Below are 20,011 nucleotides of genomic sequence, written 5' to 3'. Positions count from 1 at the left end.
CAGCAGTGGTAGAGAGAGCCACCGGGATGGAGGGAGAAACGAGGAAAACGGAGGGAACCAGAAAGATTGAAGCAGAGGGAGAGGTGTAGTGAAGGAACAGCTCACTCGTTCGCTCAGCTCAGGATGGATGTTTCCCATCATGCAGCTCAATCACCCACCCAATGATTCATTTCACAGACACTTGGGTAATTATAGGAGTCAGCTCCTCACCCCCGGGAGAGAGAGAGAGAGAGAGAGAGAGAGGGGGTACTGACAGAGTACAGAGGAAGTGGAAGAAACAGGAGGAACGAGAGAAAGGCAAGAGCCTGGATGAATGATAGCGGGGTACGAAGTGACTAACTGAAGGAGTGAGGGAGAGATAGAAGAGTGTGAAGGAGAGGATGAAAGGACGCCGAGCGGCACAGATGTTCGGATGATGATGATGATGACAACATGTTGAACGACGTGACCAATTCGGACGAACAATGATTAGGGATTTTTTTTTTTTTAATAACGCTTCCGGATTACCTTGTTGTGGTCATTAGGATGATACAAAGCCATTTTCCCAATCTCATTCACTTCTGCGTGCTGTGAGAGTGAACGTTAAATCCACATAAAAATAATTGCAGAGAGTGAAGGGAGGAAATTGACAGATTACGAAGGACAGATGAGGAAACGCGAGACAAAAGAAAAGGAAAGGGGGGAATGAGAGGAAAGATGGGGGCGAGGAATGTGTGTGACAGACGGCCAGAATGGTATGATGGTGGGGCGGCGCTGTGTAAACAACTGAGGCTATTTCAAGTGTAAAAGCTCCCCCTGCTGGTCATGCACGCAATTGTTCCTTAAAGTGCTATGGATTGAGAGCTAGCCTGTTGTCATTTTTTTTATAAATATTATATGCAATCAAATAGGCAGCATCAGTATAAAACTCCATGTTGTGAGGTGAACTGTTACTTAACGTGTCGGCAACAACTCTGGTGGCTAAATGGTTTGAACGTGTAATTATGGGCATAGAGAGAGCGAGAGAGAATCTGAATGAGAGTGGAAGTTAGGGAAGGTTTCACCACTCCCACATACCCTGCAATTATCTCATGATGTTTACCGATATGAGTAGAAGAGCAGGTTCCCTATCGACTACGGCGCAGAGAATAATTACTATGTTTTTTAAAACGTGCCGCAGGCCTGGCCGTGGCTTTGTGTGCAAACACGGCTGAAGCGTAAAAAGTGGTCATTGATTTTAGTGCTGTTTTGCTGTCAAACGGGCAAAATATTCATGTTGCTGGTGGCTTGTTAAAACGTATCAGATAAAGGCGGCTGACTAATTCAGTTCAGTGGACTGTTTAGTCATTGATTGTACTGCCACAGAGAAAACAAGAAAGCCATTAAGACAGAGATGCCCATTCATTGGCCCAACGGAGAGAATAGCACATTCACAATCCAGAAGCTCCATTTGTATTAGATTTACCAGCCACCATACATGAAAAGGTCAGCAGGGCCATTTTTCGTAAGATGCACCACTGAAGACGGGCCAGAGTACAACCTGCATAGAAAACTGTATTCAGCGTAATATGAATGCGCTTTTTTCCAAAACGGCATCTACAAATGTGCATGTATATTAATGCATTAACAGATAGATAGATAGGTAGATAGATAGATAGATAGATAGATAGATAGATAGATAGATAGATAGATAGATAGATAGATAGATAGATAGATATAGATAGATAGATAGATAGATGGATGGATGTTGAATAGTCTTACGATATTGGGCGCTTTATGCATAAACATAAAGCTTTGTTAGATATTTTCAAGGCCGCAGCAAGCAGGTGCAGGGCTATTGTGGCGCTCACAATTTATCGCCCGCTCCTGTGCCCAGAAAACACATTCAATAATGTGCCGGAAAGATTAATCCATCAAAACATATACACACAAACTCATGAACGACCACGCACACTCTATATAAGTGCAAGGCAATTTATGCACACAGCTAGCACAACACAGCAGTTCGGGCTCTAAAAAGACCCATTTTAGTCATTTCAATTCATTTAATTAGTGCTTAAGCTTTTCAAAATGAAAGCTCACCATTGTACATCAATGGCTGTGGTTGACGCATGGCAGTGCCGCTCAAGGTCTGTGTAAAAATCAGCGAGTTTTCTGTTCAGGGGCCACAGCTGGCCACTGAACTAGGAGAGCGGTAAATTGAACTTAACTTAATCTCTAACTTTCGAGACACATTGCTCCCATGAGCATAGCTGGACTGAGCGCTGGAGCAGATGCACCCAATACAATTGCATTTTAATCTGATCAACCGCACGATACAACTGCCCCCATTCTGAAGTAGCCAATAGAATGCTTCGGTCTGAGGCTATTAGTTTTTATTTGCTCAGGTTATTTAGCAGGACTGCACTGCTAAACAGTGCACTGTGCCCTATAATTGGGTTGCCAAGTAATAAGCAATATATTTACATATATATGGCTTTACGTAGGTATAAACAGTGTAGGTGACAATCAAATTTTCCAAAACCGGGAGGAAACAGTGCCCTGGTGACTGGTGACGTGCTTAGCCTTTTCAAGCAGAATAACCCAGAGTCCGGACTAAACAGACCACATTAATAACATGTCATAAATTCTGCTGTGCATTCCCTGGGCCTCCTAAAGCTACAGGCAGACACTGATCGGTTGTTCTCACTGACGCCTACGAGAGGCTTGGATCACCCCGGGGCTTACGGCTGGGCAGAATGGCAAACAAGCTGGTAGATTTATGAGACCTGTGTACGTACTGATAGATGAGATAAAAATGCAAGCTTCAGGGCAGCAGCGTAGCAAAACACCAAAGTGTGACAACAACAAAAAAACACAGGCACCTTTTTTTTTTGGAAACACTTTTTTCCTTGGGTGTTTTCGAAGCGAAAGCCCAGGTGTGTTGAAGCTCAGTAGGAAGTGGATCATAGCATGATGCTTCTCTTAGTTTTTTCCTGTTTCTCACTCCATTTATAATTGGCTGGCTGCTAGACATGCACAGAGGGTCTTTTATTCAACAACAAAAAAAAGTGGCGAAAGGAACACAAAGTACAAATACGAGAAATGAATTATGCACCAAAGAGACTTGCCTTAGTAAATATACAAATGTATCTTTGTATAGAAGTGTAATCCAAATGCTTAAATGTATTTTTTGTCCCCAAGATATTCAATAAATGATGAGAGGAGACAAATTGCTGAATAAAGTCATTATATGATTATTCTCATAGCTTCATAAAATTTAGATTGAACCACTGATGGCAGATGGACTATTTTTGACGATGTCTTTCATACTTTTTGGGCCCTGATAGTGTTATTTATTTGGCACTCAATGGGACAGTCACAAGCCTCCCATAAATTGTGCTCAGAGAATCAATGCTGCTTTTACTCATTTGAAATGACATGGAGACAATAATTTATAATAAAATGTTCAATTTTCAATTTCATTTTGGGGGTGGACTAACCCTTTAAGACGTCACATCAAGTAAAAAGAATTTCAACTGTCAGATATAGCACCGCTCATCAATGTCAGTTCAAAAAAAGTGGACCAATCAGATGACCCCAGAGGCAGGGCAGAATTGTGAGCCTTTGAAAGTTGGTATGGTAAATTTTAGGCACTGTGGAGGCACAGTTATCTCTGTTATCATGTCTTAAATGCATTTCTCAAGACTCTTATTCTTGAGCACTGTGTCGCATTCTGTGTAAAGTTCTTCCCTTCCTAAAGACACTATTAATAGTCAGAGGACATGATTATTATTCAAGTTGTCGTATGTAGAATTGACTCCTCATGGTTGAACTAGGTACTGCCTTGCCTTGCTATTCAAATTCAAAATACTGGAGACTTTTTTTTTTCTTTCTCCTCACACTTGTTGCACACTCGGGTTGCCAAATTGACCACACCAACAGAAAAGAGCACATATGGAGATGAATGAAATTGAATATGTCTTTTCCGCCAACCCAATATAATTGGGTAAGCTGGTAGTTGGCGGGTTTCACAAACCAAAACAGAGACTGTTCTGGCTCGGAACGCGCATTTTCAAAGAACAATGACTGACTGTAGCACTGACAAACAAGTATGTTAACTCTGCATGTTTCTTAAATATCTGCAAACATTTTATGGAATTTTTATGCTTTAGTGGAGTCAAAAACCTGCATACAGCACCTTAAAATCACCTTCTTGACTACCTCACGTTCAGCTGCATCTACAACAGACCTGGAGCTCTTCAGTACACAAGCCTAAATGCATGAGGCACACCAGCGGTTGAGGTCCAGTGGTTTTGGTCTAGCACAAGGCTAAAGGCAGACACGGCAGGGTGGGATATTGACAGGCCGAGCAGCAGGCAGACAGACATGATGTACAGCCCGGCATAATCAGTTCCCAGGCTCATTAATCTGCAGCCACCGCTACTCTTGATGAGAGAGTGATGCATGGGGAAAACAGTTCCTCTCCAATGTCACCCTGAACGAGTCACGGCTTCCTGAGAGGAGAGATGGAACGGGCTCCTGGATCGGTGCTGTACGAATCAAAAGCTGAATCAGTGAGTGGAGCAGTAAGTTAGATTTTCAAGGTATAATAGTTTACTCAGACTTTGTGAAACAAGACAATCGCATATAAATGTATTTACGGTAAAACTGACTTCCTTGTGCCTGTTGAGTTGATCCATGCAATCTTTTACGCCAGATTACAGCGTGAAACAAATTCATTTTTTTAACTTGATTGTCACCGCTTTCATCCGTCTTGCCGCCCGACCTGACAAAAAGCTCATTTATGATCATGAATCAAAGTGAAAGGTCAGATATTTCACGATAATAACAGCTACATCTCCTCTAATCTTGAGGAAGAGAGTTATTAGCCTGTAGGGTGCTCCAGAAGGCTGAAAGGGGGGCAGGAGATGTTTCTCACACGGTCCCCGTGGAGTTCCGGCATCTCCTGGGTAGGACGGGGCGGCATTCAGAAGCACACTCCAAAGGCCAAAGGTCGTATGGGTGCTTTTCTTCTGTAATTGTAACATCTCCCGGAGGGCGAGTCACATCAACAACGGCCTGCTCCATCATACTTTTGTGTGTTTATTTTCAGGAAAGGACGTGAGCTCCAATCGAAGCTTCCCTATTAGATTTAACCAGCACGTTTTGGGTCAAGAGGGAAGCCACTCTTTCATCAGGAGTAAAATTCCATTTGAAACTCACTCCATTTTGGTTTCAAAAAGCAATTGCATCTTCAACGAATGAGCCATCAAATTACAAGAAAGTGGGAAAATTGCATGGCCACAGGGGTGCAGGCAAGATCCTTGAGAGCGCAATTACAAAAATAATATTCTCCTGCAATGCGATGCGGAATTGTCTTGTTGAAGTGAAAGGTGCGCATTAACTATCAGCCATCTTGTTTTTCAAGGTCGTCAAAAGAAGTATTTTCCAACCAACAGATATTCCCTTTAAGTGAGCATACACTCCATTCTCTTCATTTATATGGAAATGGAGATCATCAGCATTCCTATTAAAGACAAGCCGGAAGAGCCGGCTGTGAGACACAAGAGGGAAGGAGTCAATGGGGCTTGCAGTGTGATGCAAAAGTCTGCTTGGCTGCTCTGCGCGGGGCTATGAAAAGCAACCGCAAGCTTCAATAATGTTTCATGAGCCCAGGAAGTGACAAGTATGACATCGTGCAAGATTTGCTGTCGGCTGTCATGTGCCACCTCTTCGGTTCAATGACAACAAGGTCATCCCTACGGTGAAATGACGACGGACATCTTCAACGACTGGTCCAAACAGCAGCTCGTAAAACGTGGCCGTAAAGTCATTTGTGGCTGCACTGGGTTATGTTTCGTGCAGTATGTCTGCTTTATGAAGTCTGCCGATGACAGACAAGGCCCGTTACACTCTGGACCATATATCATACAGGATATGGTAGCTTGAGCACAGAGGCAATTTCACAAGGAGCCGAATTTCAGTAGAAAATGTGAAGTGAGAGGTGGAAAAAAGAAATAGAAGTCCGATCACCCCATTACAGAAGGGGGGAAAAAAAACAATGAACCAGAACAATGAATGTTTTGTATGCATTCATCATACAAGGCAGATGTTTACACACAAAGACCAAGAAAGCCAAAAGTAAGTGCTTTACACAGTTTTGTGTTTGTTTGTGTGTGTGTGTGTGTGTGTGTGTGTGTGTGTGTGTGTGTGTGTGTGTGTGTGTGTGTGTGTGTGTGTGTGTGAAAGAAAGAGTTTTTAGGGTGATGTTTCTTTCTCAGTGCTCTGTCTGGGTTTGTGCTGTGTTTCTAGTTTAAAAGGGTCAACAGCGCCACTTAGTGTTAAAAAGGAAAAACACACTGCTTATTATATATTTTTGTGACGCAACCTTTTACATTTCATGTCTTTTTGGCTACCCTGAAATCATTAACATTAATATGTGATCACTTTCAAAAAGCGTAAAGCTTTCATAGTGATTTTTTAATCGAATTTTAACTTCCACATTCCCCATTTACTACAGTATTACTGAAGCAGCAACGTTAAGTGTTAAATGCAAACGTCGAGTAAACGTGCAAGTGCTGACCTACCCGCTCGAAATAATAGTATTAACTGTTACAACGTGCCTGACGAAAAACTATTTGTGTCAGGTCCAATTACATTAAAAATGACCGCTTTAACAGTGATAATAGCCTAATCATATTTCAACAATTATATATTTATCTTAAAAACAGAGCATCATTTAACACTTCCGGTTAATCGTCGTCATAGTTTTCTGAGGTAACTTAATTTTATAGGCTGCATGTCTAAAAATAGTCAACCACACACACACAAACACACACATAGCATACACAATAAGCTTTTTCATATAATTTTCTATCAAAATAATAGTTGCTACAGTTATTGTAATTCTATATAAATATACACATGTAGTTATTCACTTTCCGCCATTGTCATCAACATAATAATTAGGCATTAAAATAACATAACGATTCTGAATGCTTCTTGCAAAGACATGTCATTATTACAGGAGTGAGAACAAAAAAAACTATAATATAGATCAACCGGTGAACACGTTGTCTGCCACATGATAAGCAATTATTTTAATTCAAGCTCACTATTGATGGAAATTAGCATGAAAATATATACTTTTTTGCCACTAGAGGGCATCAGTTACTCAAACTACCGAAACTACATACCTGAAAATGATTCCTAAATTAAACACAATAGGAAATAAATAGGGGTGCAATGATGTCTTTAAACGTATGCATTAGATATATTTAAGATTCACCATTTTATCTCTTAAATGCATTTTTTAATGGGTGCAAGAGCATGTAAATGACTGAAAGGCAAAGACACCATGAGGTGAATATCAAATGACACTCCAGTGCCAGAGGAACAATTCTTCTTCATTGTCTCTTCCAGTCGTGTCTTGACACCTGCCTACCAAGAGTATGAATAACACAGCAGCTAATAGAATCAATCTGGACGACAACCCGTACTCTCTGACGCAGGAGCTTAAAAACATTGCCCGGCCTTTGCCAAGACTTGTTTTCCAGGCCTTTCCAACCATCTATTCTCAGTAATTACCAAAACACAAACACTATTAGTACGGTAGCAGGCAGTGACTCGTCACAGCTGGGCGGTGAGAGCTGACTGCTGTGGAGAGCTGTGTGTTTGAGGAAACTTCCATAGAGTGTATAAACACACTCTGCAAATAGATAGACAGACAGACAGACAGACAGACAGACAGATAGATAGATAGATAGATAGATAGATAGATAGATAGATAGATAGATAGATAGATAGATAGATAGATAGATAGACCTATTTGAATATATGGAATCTGAGTGTGCAAAAAATCTAAATATAGAGAAATTCACCTTCAAAGTTGTGCAAATTAAGTTTTTAGCAATGCATATCACTAATCAATTTTGTTTATATTTATATATTACAAAATATCTTGATCTTTCCTCATTTGTACGTCGCTTTGGATAAAGCGTCTGCTAAATGACTAAATGTAAATGTACTTAAAATCCTAATGTTTTTGGCATTTAAAAAAAAAAAAAACTATAAATTTGACCCATGCAATGTATTTTTGGCTCTTGCTACAAATACACTACAGTGATTTGAGACTGATTTTGTGGTCCAGTGTCTTATAAAAAAAAAAAAAAAAAAAAAAAAAAAATATATATATATATATATATATATATATATATATATATATATATATATATATATATATATTTATTTATTTATTTATTTATTTATTTATTTATTTTTTTATCTTTTATCCAAAATTCTCCAAAAATGTACATACACAAACATTTTTTCCCCAAAATTCCAAAAATACACACATACGCTTTAAATTAATGTCTGCATATCCGTGGTTCTTAAAGCCATTGTCTCTTTGAGCTTCGATGACTGTCTGCTCGTATAATTTTGGATATTGTGTGGGATTGAGCTGAATTAAATGGCTCATATTCCTACTACAGATGGCTAGTTATCTGAAAATCTCCAAGCGATTTCTCGTGCGTTGGGTTGATATGACTCACGGCCCGTGGGGAACGAAAGGGATCTAAGCTCAGCGAAAAACAAATAGCCATTTGTGATGACAAACAGACATTCCTCAAGCCTCTATCCTTCTACTGCGAGAGAAAGATTTTTAAGTTGAGACGTATTGACGTTGCGGAGCCATCTGTACAACAGAGACACGGAGGCATGTCTGCGTCCGGCATTAATATCTCTAGAGCGCTACACTTTACAAATTGACCCGCGCAGAACGACAAACGTGGGTCCGGAGTTTTCCGCTCAGGATTGTTTTGAATTGCTATTGCTCAGCAGTTCCCCGCACTGAAATCCATCAGCCATCCATTTATCTCGGAAAAGATGGCACGGGCCACCGTCTAATGGCTGACTGTGAGCCATTTCAGTGATGAATTCGCAAAATCATCCAAAGATGAGTGAAAGTCTGCTTGGAGGGTTTGCTTTGTGGCAGTAACAGCACTTTTTGACACATACCTCATGCCAATATAGAACAATATGCCGTATGGTGGAGAAACGTAATGCATAAAAAGTACTCCAATTACTCGATTTTTTTTGCAAGGGTTTGTGTTTTTGTGCAGTTTAGCGATCATACTTATTATTATAACTGCGCGCGAATGCAATCAAAAACCTATTTTATGAATCCGTTTGAAAAGATATTCTAATCCGTTGGAGCCACTGACTTTCACAGACTCAGATATTTCTCAGAATATCTTCTTTTGCAGAAAAAAGAAGGTCATGCAGGACATCCTGACGGTGAATAACGAATATCCATTTTTCATGAACCATCCCTGTAATATTATTATGCAGCAACCATTCTAAAAAGCTCTTATATCATTTTATTATTATTATTTTAGGAGCTCAAAATACGGCAATAAAATGTTGCATGTTTTTTGAAACATCAGTGCAGCCTTAAATCAGTCATTCTGAGTGATGGTTTCACACACGTCCTTATTCCACTTTCCACGGCTTCTAGCAGCAACACTTTATGTCATGCTGATCCCAGATCTGTCAAAAAGTGCTGGAAATTGGGACATTCACACCACAAAAAAAGTCTTCTTCAGCAACCCACATGCAAGTCATTTTTTGTTCCTACTAAAGCAACGTGGCAGGTCGATACTTAAGAGCTATTTTTAAACGCACTAAAACTCAGAGAGAAGACTGGGAAATCGAGAATGTACCTGTCAAAATACTTCATTTTTTCCCAAACGTGAACATATTTAGCTCATTTAAACGAGTCGTTATAGAATATCATAGGAATAGTTTGTTGAAAGTGTTCAAGATGTAGATGAGTTTGCTCTTTACCGTAACAGATTGGATTACATAATATTACATCTCATTAATGGGTCCCTCTGCAGTGAATGGGTGCCATCAAAATGAGAGTCTGAACAGCTGATCAAAACAACACATCAATCCAAATGACTCCAATCCATCAGTGAACGTCTAGTAAAGCAAAAGGCTGCTTGTTTGATAAGAAACTAATTCTCCTTTAAGGCAGTTTAATTTGAAAGCATTACTTCCAGTCAAAATAATCCGTAATAATGCATGCTTTTTAAAAGAGTAATAACGATACAGCAAATGGCAGCAATGCTTCATTAATACAAGTTAATAAATAATTCATAAACTAAATTATTTTGGGGCTTTTCTGATGTTTTCATCAGCCGTCTGGACGCTCAATCCGACGGCACCCATTCACTGGCGGTCCGTCGCTACGTTTCATCTTTGGGTGAACTACACCTTTAAGACACGCATTTTGAGTTTGAGATCGTGCGACAGCTTTGAACGAGTTGTCTTGTGCTAAAGGTTATTGTGTCAGGCTCAAATTAGCAGACAGCTCACCTTGACGGGCAGTTGTATCGCAGACGTGAGGGTCTGGAGTAAAACCACAGGGGCTGATAAACAGATGGAACAGTGTCATGTGCACAGAGGTGCTGTCACCTCTACAGCTCCTCTGCATTCAGGCGCATTACAGTTCACTAACTCCTAGAACACGTCTGCTCACGCTGAAGAAATAGCATACACAACTTGGAAATCTATTAAACCATATTTAACTAATTTTACCGGAGATGAGACCCAGATGCAGCATTTAACAAGAGTAAGATGTAGTCCTATAACGAGATATAATTATTAATGTAACTCAACAAGAAAGCAAAAACATTCATCTATCACACAGATTCACTCACCCTTATATCGTTCCAAACCCACACGAAGCTGAATAACGTTCATGCTATCTTACAGCTCTCTTTTTTATAATGAAAGTGGATGTAATCAAGGGCTGATCGAACAGCAAACAAAATCTTAAAGCATTGTAAAAGTACTTCATACAACTTGTAGCCTTCTCAAGCCAATCCATAGCCATGAAAAAAAATTGCAATTAATTTTAATATCCCCCTAAAATTTAGTTTGTGAGCTTATCATTCACTTTTACTTTAAAATAAAATAAAATTAAAAAAAAAGCTTGGACATTCTGCTAAATTTCTTCATTTGTGTCCAAAGTCTGAAAAAAAAGATAAAATGACTATTGCGTAAGGCGAGTTAGACTTTTATCATTGAGAATATTGAAACTATAACTGAATGTAGTTAAAGAAAGAGCAAGTTCTTCAGTAAAACAACAGTTAAAAAGAAAAGAAAAAAGTTACTAAAATGTAACAAAATCGTACAGAACCATGACGTTAAAACTGAGGTAAATGAAATAATTAATTAAATTAAATAAAATACAGAAACGATAAAGATTACTATATTTCATGTTTATATTATATAAATATATAATTAATTAAATATATATAATATATAAATATATATATATAATATACATATATATATATATATACACACACATTATATATATACACACATACATATATACACACACACATATATATATATATATATATATATATATATATATATATATATATAATATATACACATATATAGTGATATATAATTGTATTTGAAATTATTAATACACTGCCATTAATACACATTTTACCAATCCCAAAACACATCAATCCTAAGGCTCTAATAGTTAAAAAGTGATATATATATTCGGGAAGGCTGAAAGTCAAAACCTAAATTCAAATATTACGCATATTTTCTTTTTCCAGATAAAATGAGCCAAGAAAGAGATTGAACTATGAGAAGGTGAAGACTAATAATAGTATACAAAAGACACTAAAATAACACAGCTGCCCCGTCAAGGTGTCCCTGTCCTGAGAAGCTGCAGGTTTCAGATATAGCATTAGTTACTGCTAACAAAGCTGGCGGACAGCCGTGCCCTGATTCTGTTGGAGGTCCCTCTCTCCGGACCACTAGCTCATCCAGGCAGTAAAAGAAGGCTGACAGGGATACAGATGGTCTTGTATACGTATATAAACAACAACTGGTTTATCAAGGTGTCGTAAATGCCAAAAGCAGCTGGCTGCCGTATACACGAGCGCAAAGTGGAACGAAAAACAAAAAGATGAGAAGATGGAGAGTAAGGACGAGGGCGATTGTTTCCATGTGTTTGGGTTGTGGGCATATACCGTACCGCATGGGTGTGTATGGTTCGTGTGATTCACCCAGGGACCTGGGGAGAGAATACATCTGGTAGGACAGCTGTTAGCGGCGTTCGGGAGTATACTGATGGTGGTGAGGAATGATAAATCACAGCGTTTGTAGCACCGCAGACAGTGCACCGGCGTACCTGCGTGTGCAGGTACTCAGGCACTGTCAAGAAATGCTAAATAATCAATGACGCCATACAAGCAACACAGCTACAACTGTCTAAATGTGTCCGACTAGACAGTGACAACTGCGTTAAACGGGTTTTCTCAAAATAAACATTTGAACAGCCAATATTTCACTTCAACATGAATTATGCAGAAACCCTGTCTCCATTTCTTGATCAGAATTAGCATTATTACTAATAGGCTTAGAGATTTAAAGTATTTGTGCTAAAGACATCAATGATGTCTTAAATATGGCACTAAATAATTGTTATCTTAATACTTTACGGTAAACTTGTAGTTTTCCCTCGGATATGATGGAACAAGTGAGAAAACGTACAATATATACGCTTTTTTTTTTTTTACATACAGAACCAACATTTTTGGGTTTTCCAAAGATCTCTCTCATGAGCAATTTGCAAAAGAACAAAGTTTCTTTAGTGGGATTTTTATTTTTATACTGTAAAGAACATTTTGTGTAATAAAAATATCCATCAATACCAATGAAGAACCATTATTTTGTTGAGTTATTATTGAGTTTAAAATATTGAAACAAGAGGGTAAAAACTTTTGACTTGGCAACATTTATAGCAACCACACAAAACATCCTAGCAACGCACTATAACGCACTTAGATCCATTCACACAAAATAAAATGAGTTTTTGCTTTGAAAGCCAGCCAAGGTACAAAACGCAAGGTCTTGATATGCGTTTTCTTTTTTTTTTTTTTAAGTTGCAAAAAGACATGCGTTGTGAGCTCAGGGGTCAAATTGCACACTGTAATAAAATCCTGTGTGAAGAGCACACATAGTAATAGAACGATTTTGTTCAATACCATGTCAGCATCTCAGGCTAGTTGCATGGCTAAAAAACTGAAAACACAGTAAACACAACCAGCAAGTTAACAAACATAATTTATGTAAACAGCCCACAGAAACTTCAAAGCAACAATCTGGCAACCACCCATAACATTCTAGCATTGGCAGATTTTGCTCTGGCACCACACGCAGACACAGATAAAACCATAAAACATAAAGTAAATCTAGTTATTCTTATGATTTAACCGTCTCAAAAATGCTACCTCAGCTGAGAGACTGCTTTTTAGCGAGGATTAAAAACTTAGCATGCGATTAGCTATGAGGATTAGCGTGCATTTTAAAGGTCTCGGTGCAATTTAAACTTCAAAGATGCCTTAATCACTGGGAAAAATTGGTGAATTATCATGATTGCAAAGTGCTTTTCAAAAACAGCATGCAAACTTTAGTGAGTATTTATTTTGTGTTTAAATTATATCCCGTTAATTATTTGCTAAAACCTCCATATTGTTGTTGGGTTTTCTTTGTTGTGGTCAGCGCAGTCTTCAAGACACGTACTGTATAAGCCACTGAGATGCATTTTTACATTTCTATAAAGGAAAAGACAAGTATTCAACTATAATAAGTTTAGTTTCATAGAAACCAATGATTACTGTCAACTGTTTAGATGCCGACATTCTTCTAAATAACTTCTTTGGCTTTCAACAGAAGAAGAAGAAACCCACACAGATTTGGAAGAAGGAGAGGGTGAGCAAATAACTTTTTTTTGAGCGACTTATACCTTTAAATCGCGCTTCAAATCCTTGCTACACATGCAGAACCTCCAACCATCATCTAGATTCTACAGAATATGAATGCATCCGCCCTCCTTTACATCAAAGTACGGTTCCTGTGCCTCCAGACAAGCGAGATCAAAAATCAAAACCCCCGGCACGTTATCCACGCAAGCAGGCGATCGCATGTGGAAAGCATCTCTACTGACCTAAGATCAAACGTGAGGGGCGTTACATTCTCTCCTCCAGTAAAGAGCTGCAACCTGACACAGAGCCTCGGTGGAGCCAGAGAGCCCAGGTAACGAAGATGGATGTCCTGTAATGCAGTTAGTCTGCGGGTACTGCGGATAGAGGAATCCAGTCAAAGCTGAACATCCCAACACGAAGCAACTACAAATAGGAGATCTGCCTTCAACTGATTGCCCATGTCCTCAGAAGTTATAAACAAAACTAGAAATAGGGTTTTCTTGGATAATGGAGCAATAATTTGGTTTAGGAAGTCATTTCCAAAAAGCCAAAAATGTGATTTACTCTCCCTATTTTTATGTAATTGAATTTCAAATGGAAAGGTAAACTTCAGTAGTACTAAAGCTAATATGTGCATTGTTCCTCATAACCCTGAGCTACTGTTCCCACTTCTGGTCACAAGATGTTTCTCCTTTTTTTTTTTAACTTGTTCAAAACACACTTCTCTCACTTTATTCAACAGTGTTTAGCACTATACATTTCATATATAATATAACAAGGTTAGAAATAATATTTTGAACAAAATTATGAACAATTATGAACTTCAAAGACAACATATTTTATGCAAATTAATATATAAACATTTGGTGTATATATATATATATATATATATATATATATATATATATATATATATATATATATATATATATATATATGTGTGTGTGTGTGTGTATATATATATATATATATATATATATATATATATATATATATATATGTATGTGTGTGTGTGTATATATATATATATATATATATATATATATATATATATATATATATATATATATATACACACACACAGTTTCCAATAATGTTTTTACAGCATTTTACATCAAATAAATGAACATAAGAGATTTTGAAAAAACACTTCTTCAAATTGTACATACGTTTACTTAATATAGATATAATAGGTTGTTTAGGCTAATATTTATTTTTATATTTTATGGGTATAAAAAATTGTTACCTGGTTTATTTTTTAAACCAATTTTTGCAATTGAAAGCCATTTTAAAGCAGCATAACAGACCGACTCATTATATTGCGGATTCATTATACTTAAATTTTCAAATCTTTCAAAGTGACAAATAATCAACAGAAACAACCAGCCTTAAAAACAAAAAATGTAGGAATACAAGCAAAATACCGATTTTGAATAATTAAGCTTTTCCGAGCCACTGAACTGAAAATCTCTATTCTCTGCCATCACAGTCACGCAGGCAAGACATTCGAGCTTACAGGAGGAGCAGAAAAGAAAACTGATTACATGGCGGACGGGTTCTTCTTCTACGAGTCGCCTCGCACTAAAAATAAACCTCAGCCACGCATCGCAAACTACCAGCGCAACCCGATGTCAGCTTTGTCAAATAATTCTGCCCAGTGAAGCCTCACTGCATCCCAGAGGATTTGTTATGCGTTATGTTTGACTCGTTCTTCTTTTCGGTCGCACTCACTCATTCCTTCAAGCCCGTCTCTATCACCCTCCTGCATATTTTACTCTGGCATATGCCACAGTTGAGTTCCATTAATCAGTCCCCGTCGTATGAGGGCTGAATGTTAAACCCTCGCGCCGTTCCAACTCTCCGCCCCACTACAAAAAAAAAACAGGCCCGGCATTAACCTTGTAGACGGAGGTGGCTCACGCATCCACGGCACTTGGCAATGAATGGAAAAGGAGAACTTCTCAAATTGTTTTCAGCCTGAGCTGCATGAGTGAATGGCTGTGTGTGTGCGTGTGTGTGTGTGTGTGGCCGTTCCCCGCTCCGCTATAAATAAGCCTGGCTGTTGGAGAGGTGGAAGTCTGCAGAGGAACTGACAGTAGAGGGCAACACGGCCTTGTCTCCCTGGGAGACGCCAATTAAAACTGGACCCGAACCCAAAGTGTGCAACCGCACGGCAACTACTTGAGAGAATGAGAAATGAGCTTTGGCATGAAGCAGATTCAAAAATGTCAGGAAATCTTTTGAGGAGTTTCTCAAAAATCCTTTGGGATAGCAGAAATCCCAATGCCGATGATCGGCTACAAATGACCCTCAGGATCCGCTAATACCGACTCGCGAGGAAAACTAATGCACTGCAGAAGAATATAGAATTACTTGCTTCAAATACATGTAAATACTGGTATAAAGTTGCAGGAATTGATTGGATTTACATGGATCTCTGCATACGTCGCTCGTGCGATTGAATCCGATTGATTGGACTCCGGGGTTAGCTTTTGGAGAAGTCAACTTTCACAGTCTTTCCATCATGCACTGTTAATGTTTATACGCAAGGCACCACTCTTCATAAAAGATGCATTGAATGTTCACATCTAGTGTACTTCAAATCTTAAAGGTATTTATTTATTTATTTATTTTTTTTAAACGGCCACTTAAGTGGACAGTCATGCCTGGTTTTGGGGATTATTTGGGAAAGCAATGCATTATAATATTGCATTACTCCATAAAAAAGTAACTGATTGCATTGCTTAGTTTTTACTTTTTGTTTGTTTTTACAATAAAATGTTAAATATACATTTTTTATTAATGTAAAAACTTAACTAATGTAACTTTTTGAACATTATGAAGCGACTAGAAAACAAAAATATTGCTCCATAATGCTGCTATGGTAACATTACGATGCTGGATTGTTGAATAAAGTCGTTATTTTAGTTTTACTTCCGTAAAAAAGTATTCTCGTCTCTTCATAAAGTTGCGGTTGAACCACAGATGGCAAATGGAGTGCTCTGAAGATGTCTTTTATACTATTCTACACTTCAACAGTTTTTTTTTTACTTGGCAGTCAATGAGACAGTCACAAGTTTTTGGGTTTTCAAGCAAAATATTTGACTAGTAAAGCAGTGTAATACTTTTATATTTACAAGAAAATATCAAACGAATAAGAAACTTTGTTTTCCAGTATATTCACTGACTCCACGCCTGTCAAGGTTTTGCTTTTTGGATCTACCCCTAATAAACAAAAAAAACACAACTAAAGTCCTTCACATGATCTTTAACTTTGCCATCATCACCCCACAAGACAAAGCATCAGTCATCTTAATCAATCTGGCCAAACGTTCACAAAAGCAGAAGCACGCTCCAGCGACATTCACATTGACATTTGGGCTTGAAAAGTTGAGGAACAAGCACCTGTGAATAAAAAAAAATAAAAAATCATTTTTTCTTACCTTGCCCTTGAGCGCCGGCTGAGTCTGTGCACAAGATCCACAGGACGCAGATAATGAGGAGGAGCGAAGGCCAAGCTAGGACGGCGGTACACCTCGCTCGGTCCGGGTTGGCGGCCATGACACCATTGGTTACTGTCGGGCATAAAACATAGAAAGAGTTTTGTCAAGTATTTAATTGTATATATAATACATGCAGCAGTAAATCACTAAATTAAAAAAAATAAATAAATAGTAATTATTATTGTTATTGCATAAATTACCTAAATATATATATATATATATATATATATATATATATATATATATATATATATATATACATACACACACATTATTTTAGTATTATTATTTAATATATTATTAATTTAATATTAATATTAATTAAATAAAAAGAAAATTAATAATATTCAGATGTCAAGTTCTATTGTAAATAGAAGAGAGTACAATTCCTTTTTGTGTTGTGGGAACATTGAGTCACTGGTTTCTAAACCACAAGCTTATGAATGTTACCGAGGCTCATTACAGGACAATTTCTCATTTTTCTTAATATCTCAAAGGATATCTGAAAGTCAAGATGTGCTCTGATCCTACAAAGCATTATTTATTTAGTAAGAAACATCCAATATGCGATTACTTCAATATCCAAGGACTAATTCTGAAAGCCGCGCGCTATTTATCAGAGGCGATGTTCCCGCCATGCAAGACGTAGCCAAGCTTTCTTTTTTAATTCACTGAGAGTAAGACGACTGCTATGAAATATAACTCATGGTCTGGAATGTTCCACTCATTAAACACAAAGCTTTTATGAACCAACAATTCATCAAATTTTAACGATATGTTTGTAGAGTCGCATTCAGGCCTAAATTTATGGAGTTACCATTACACTTAATGAAGTATTATGCCTTTATGATACCAATGACTAAAACATGCCCAGCTGACATGGAGTGCGGTATAAGTGAAAAACCGACAGAAGTGGCTGAGCACAATATGAAATGGTGGTTACTACATATAATGTATGCGCCATTCCTCATTGTCATCTGTGGCAGTTCATGCTTTACAGAATGCTTTACGTGCTACAAATGATTGCGGTTAATGGAATGTAAATGAAAGACATACTGACGAATAGTATGCATACATTACTTATGTCCTAAAAAAAAATTATGCACTAAAAAAAAATTCTTAAACATAATGCTTAACGTTCCTAACGTGTTACAATGATCTCAGTTAATGCAATGCAAATTAAAGACATGTTGTAGAATAGCACGCATGCAACACACATTACTTGTTATGTTCCTTTAAAAGAAAGAATCTTTTTTTTTTTTTTTTTTACTGATTCTTGCGTTCCAGCTGTCTGATGTGTCTGTCAGTTTGTGCAGTGATCAGATATTCTCTCTTTCACGGATACCCGTCTGGGTTAGTCGAACCGGTGACCGGTGATGTATAATGCCTGACCTGGTTCACTTCGCCATCACTCGGCCTTACGCTTCTCAACGTGCTTGCCTTGTAGCAAAGGGTAAATAAAATCAATAAGCCTCCGTTTCACATCGCAGCCATTTATTTCTCCATCAATAGCTCCTTTGCTGGAATTAAAAGCACGAGCATTTGCATAGACACGACTCTATCACCTTGCGACTGAGCGTTGCTGAGAATAGAGAGAGAACGGTAAGTATTTTACATTTTGAGTTGGTGCACATTTCAATAAAACATCATTAACATTTTCTTATTACAAAAGAGCAAAATAAAAAAAGCTATTATTTTCTATATTTTAAGGTGTCATAATACAGAGTACCTAATTAGGTACTTAGTAGTAACCACTGTCCTTACATGAAATAAAAAGTACTTATGTAAGATATGGAATTACAGTTTGCAATTATGTAGACGTAATACATGTGTGTCAGACCGAGTCTGTTACACTTAAGTGCAATCTTGATGCACTTTAAGTTGATTAATCTCTAATTAACAGTTACCCCCCTTTTATTTAATTAACAGCAGTTTCATGAAACAAACTGGTTTGAAGTGTAAAAAAAGGTTTTTTTGCCTGAACTATAGCTTTAAAACTCTAACCTTGTGTAGTCCACATAACAAGAACCATTTGGTTGAAACCTGCTTTTTCATCGACAAAAGTAGGCGCCACGATGGAGACTAATTCCCCTGATCAATATCTACTTCCACGTTGGGCTACGGTTCAGCGTGGATGGCAGTGGTCAATGACTCTTGCTCAGAGGTCCGGGGGCAGTGCTGGACACAGGCCCAGGAGAGACAGATTGGTGTAGAGCGGGACGGCTACAGCCAGGCGCCTGGATTCCTGTCATCCTCTCCCCCCCTCCTCCTCCTTCTGTCTGCTAGATCAACACGCGCCACGGCTCTCAAACACAACAACCTGTTTGAGATTAGCCATCAAATGGGCTGCTCTGCATAACGAGCGCCTCACGAGCATCCGCAATTACATTGCTTTTATCTTGTCACGTCAAGATGCCTTTAAGTAGGCCGCTGTCTGCGGCACCCACACCTCCACGGCCGATCCCACTGTTTTCAGAACCACGGACAGCGGAGCCGAGAGAAGAGCTGTCCGCGGTTCTGAATGCAGTTGGATCGGTTCACGCTGTGGAGGTGTTCATACCGAAGACATGCTGTCCATCGTGCTGTCAGAATGTAATTACGTGGGAGTCTCAAAGCGCCAAGAGAGAAAAAAATAACACAGGCGAGGTCTCGGAGGGCAAGCGTGCCACCGTGGATCTCAGCAAACATTTCAGGCCTCTGCCAAAGAAGAGGACCTTCGGTGGCAAGGCTGACAAAAAACCA

General features: G+C 38.4%; 1 protein-coding gene across 8 annotated transcripts in view; it reads right to left on the bottom strand.

The window, feature by feature from the left end:
* Window positions 1-20,011, bottom strand: part of robo2 (roundabout, axon guidance receptor, homolog 2 (Drosophila)) — a 366,772-nt gene that overhangs the window by 345,418 nt on the left and 1,343 nt on the right. For all 8 annotated transcript variants that reach the window (XM_043259047.1, XM_043259054.1, XM_043259051.1 and 5 more), the window contains exon 2: window positions 17,210-17,341. In XM_043259047.1, the coding sequence (XP_043114982.1) occupies window positions 17,210-17,327 (118 nt within the window). In that variant the 5' untranslated portion in view covers window positions 17,328-17,341. The remainder of the gene's footprint in view (window positions 1-17,209; window positions 17,342-20,011) is intronic.

The sequence above is a fragment of the Puntigrus tetrazona genome, chromosome 15 (assembly GCF_018831695.1).
Source record: "Puntigrus tetrazona isolate hp1 chromosome 15, ASM1883169v1, whole genome shotgun sequence".
Taxonomy (NCBI): Eukaryota; Metazoa; Chordata; class Actinopteri; order Cypriniformes; family Cyprinidae; genus Puntigrus; species Puntigrus tetrazona.
This window is presented reverse-complemented; position numbering and strand designations above follow the sequence as displayed.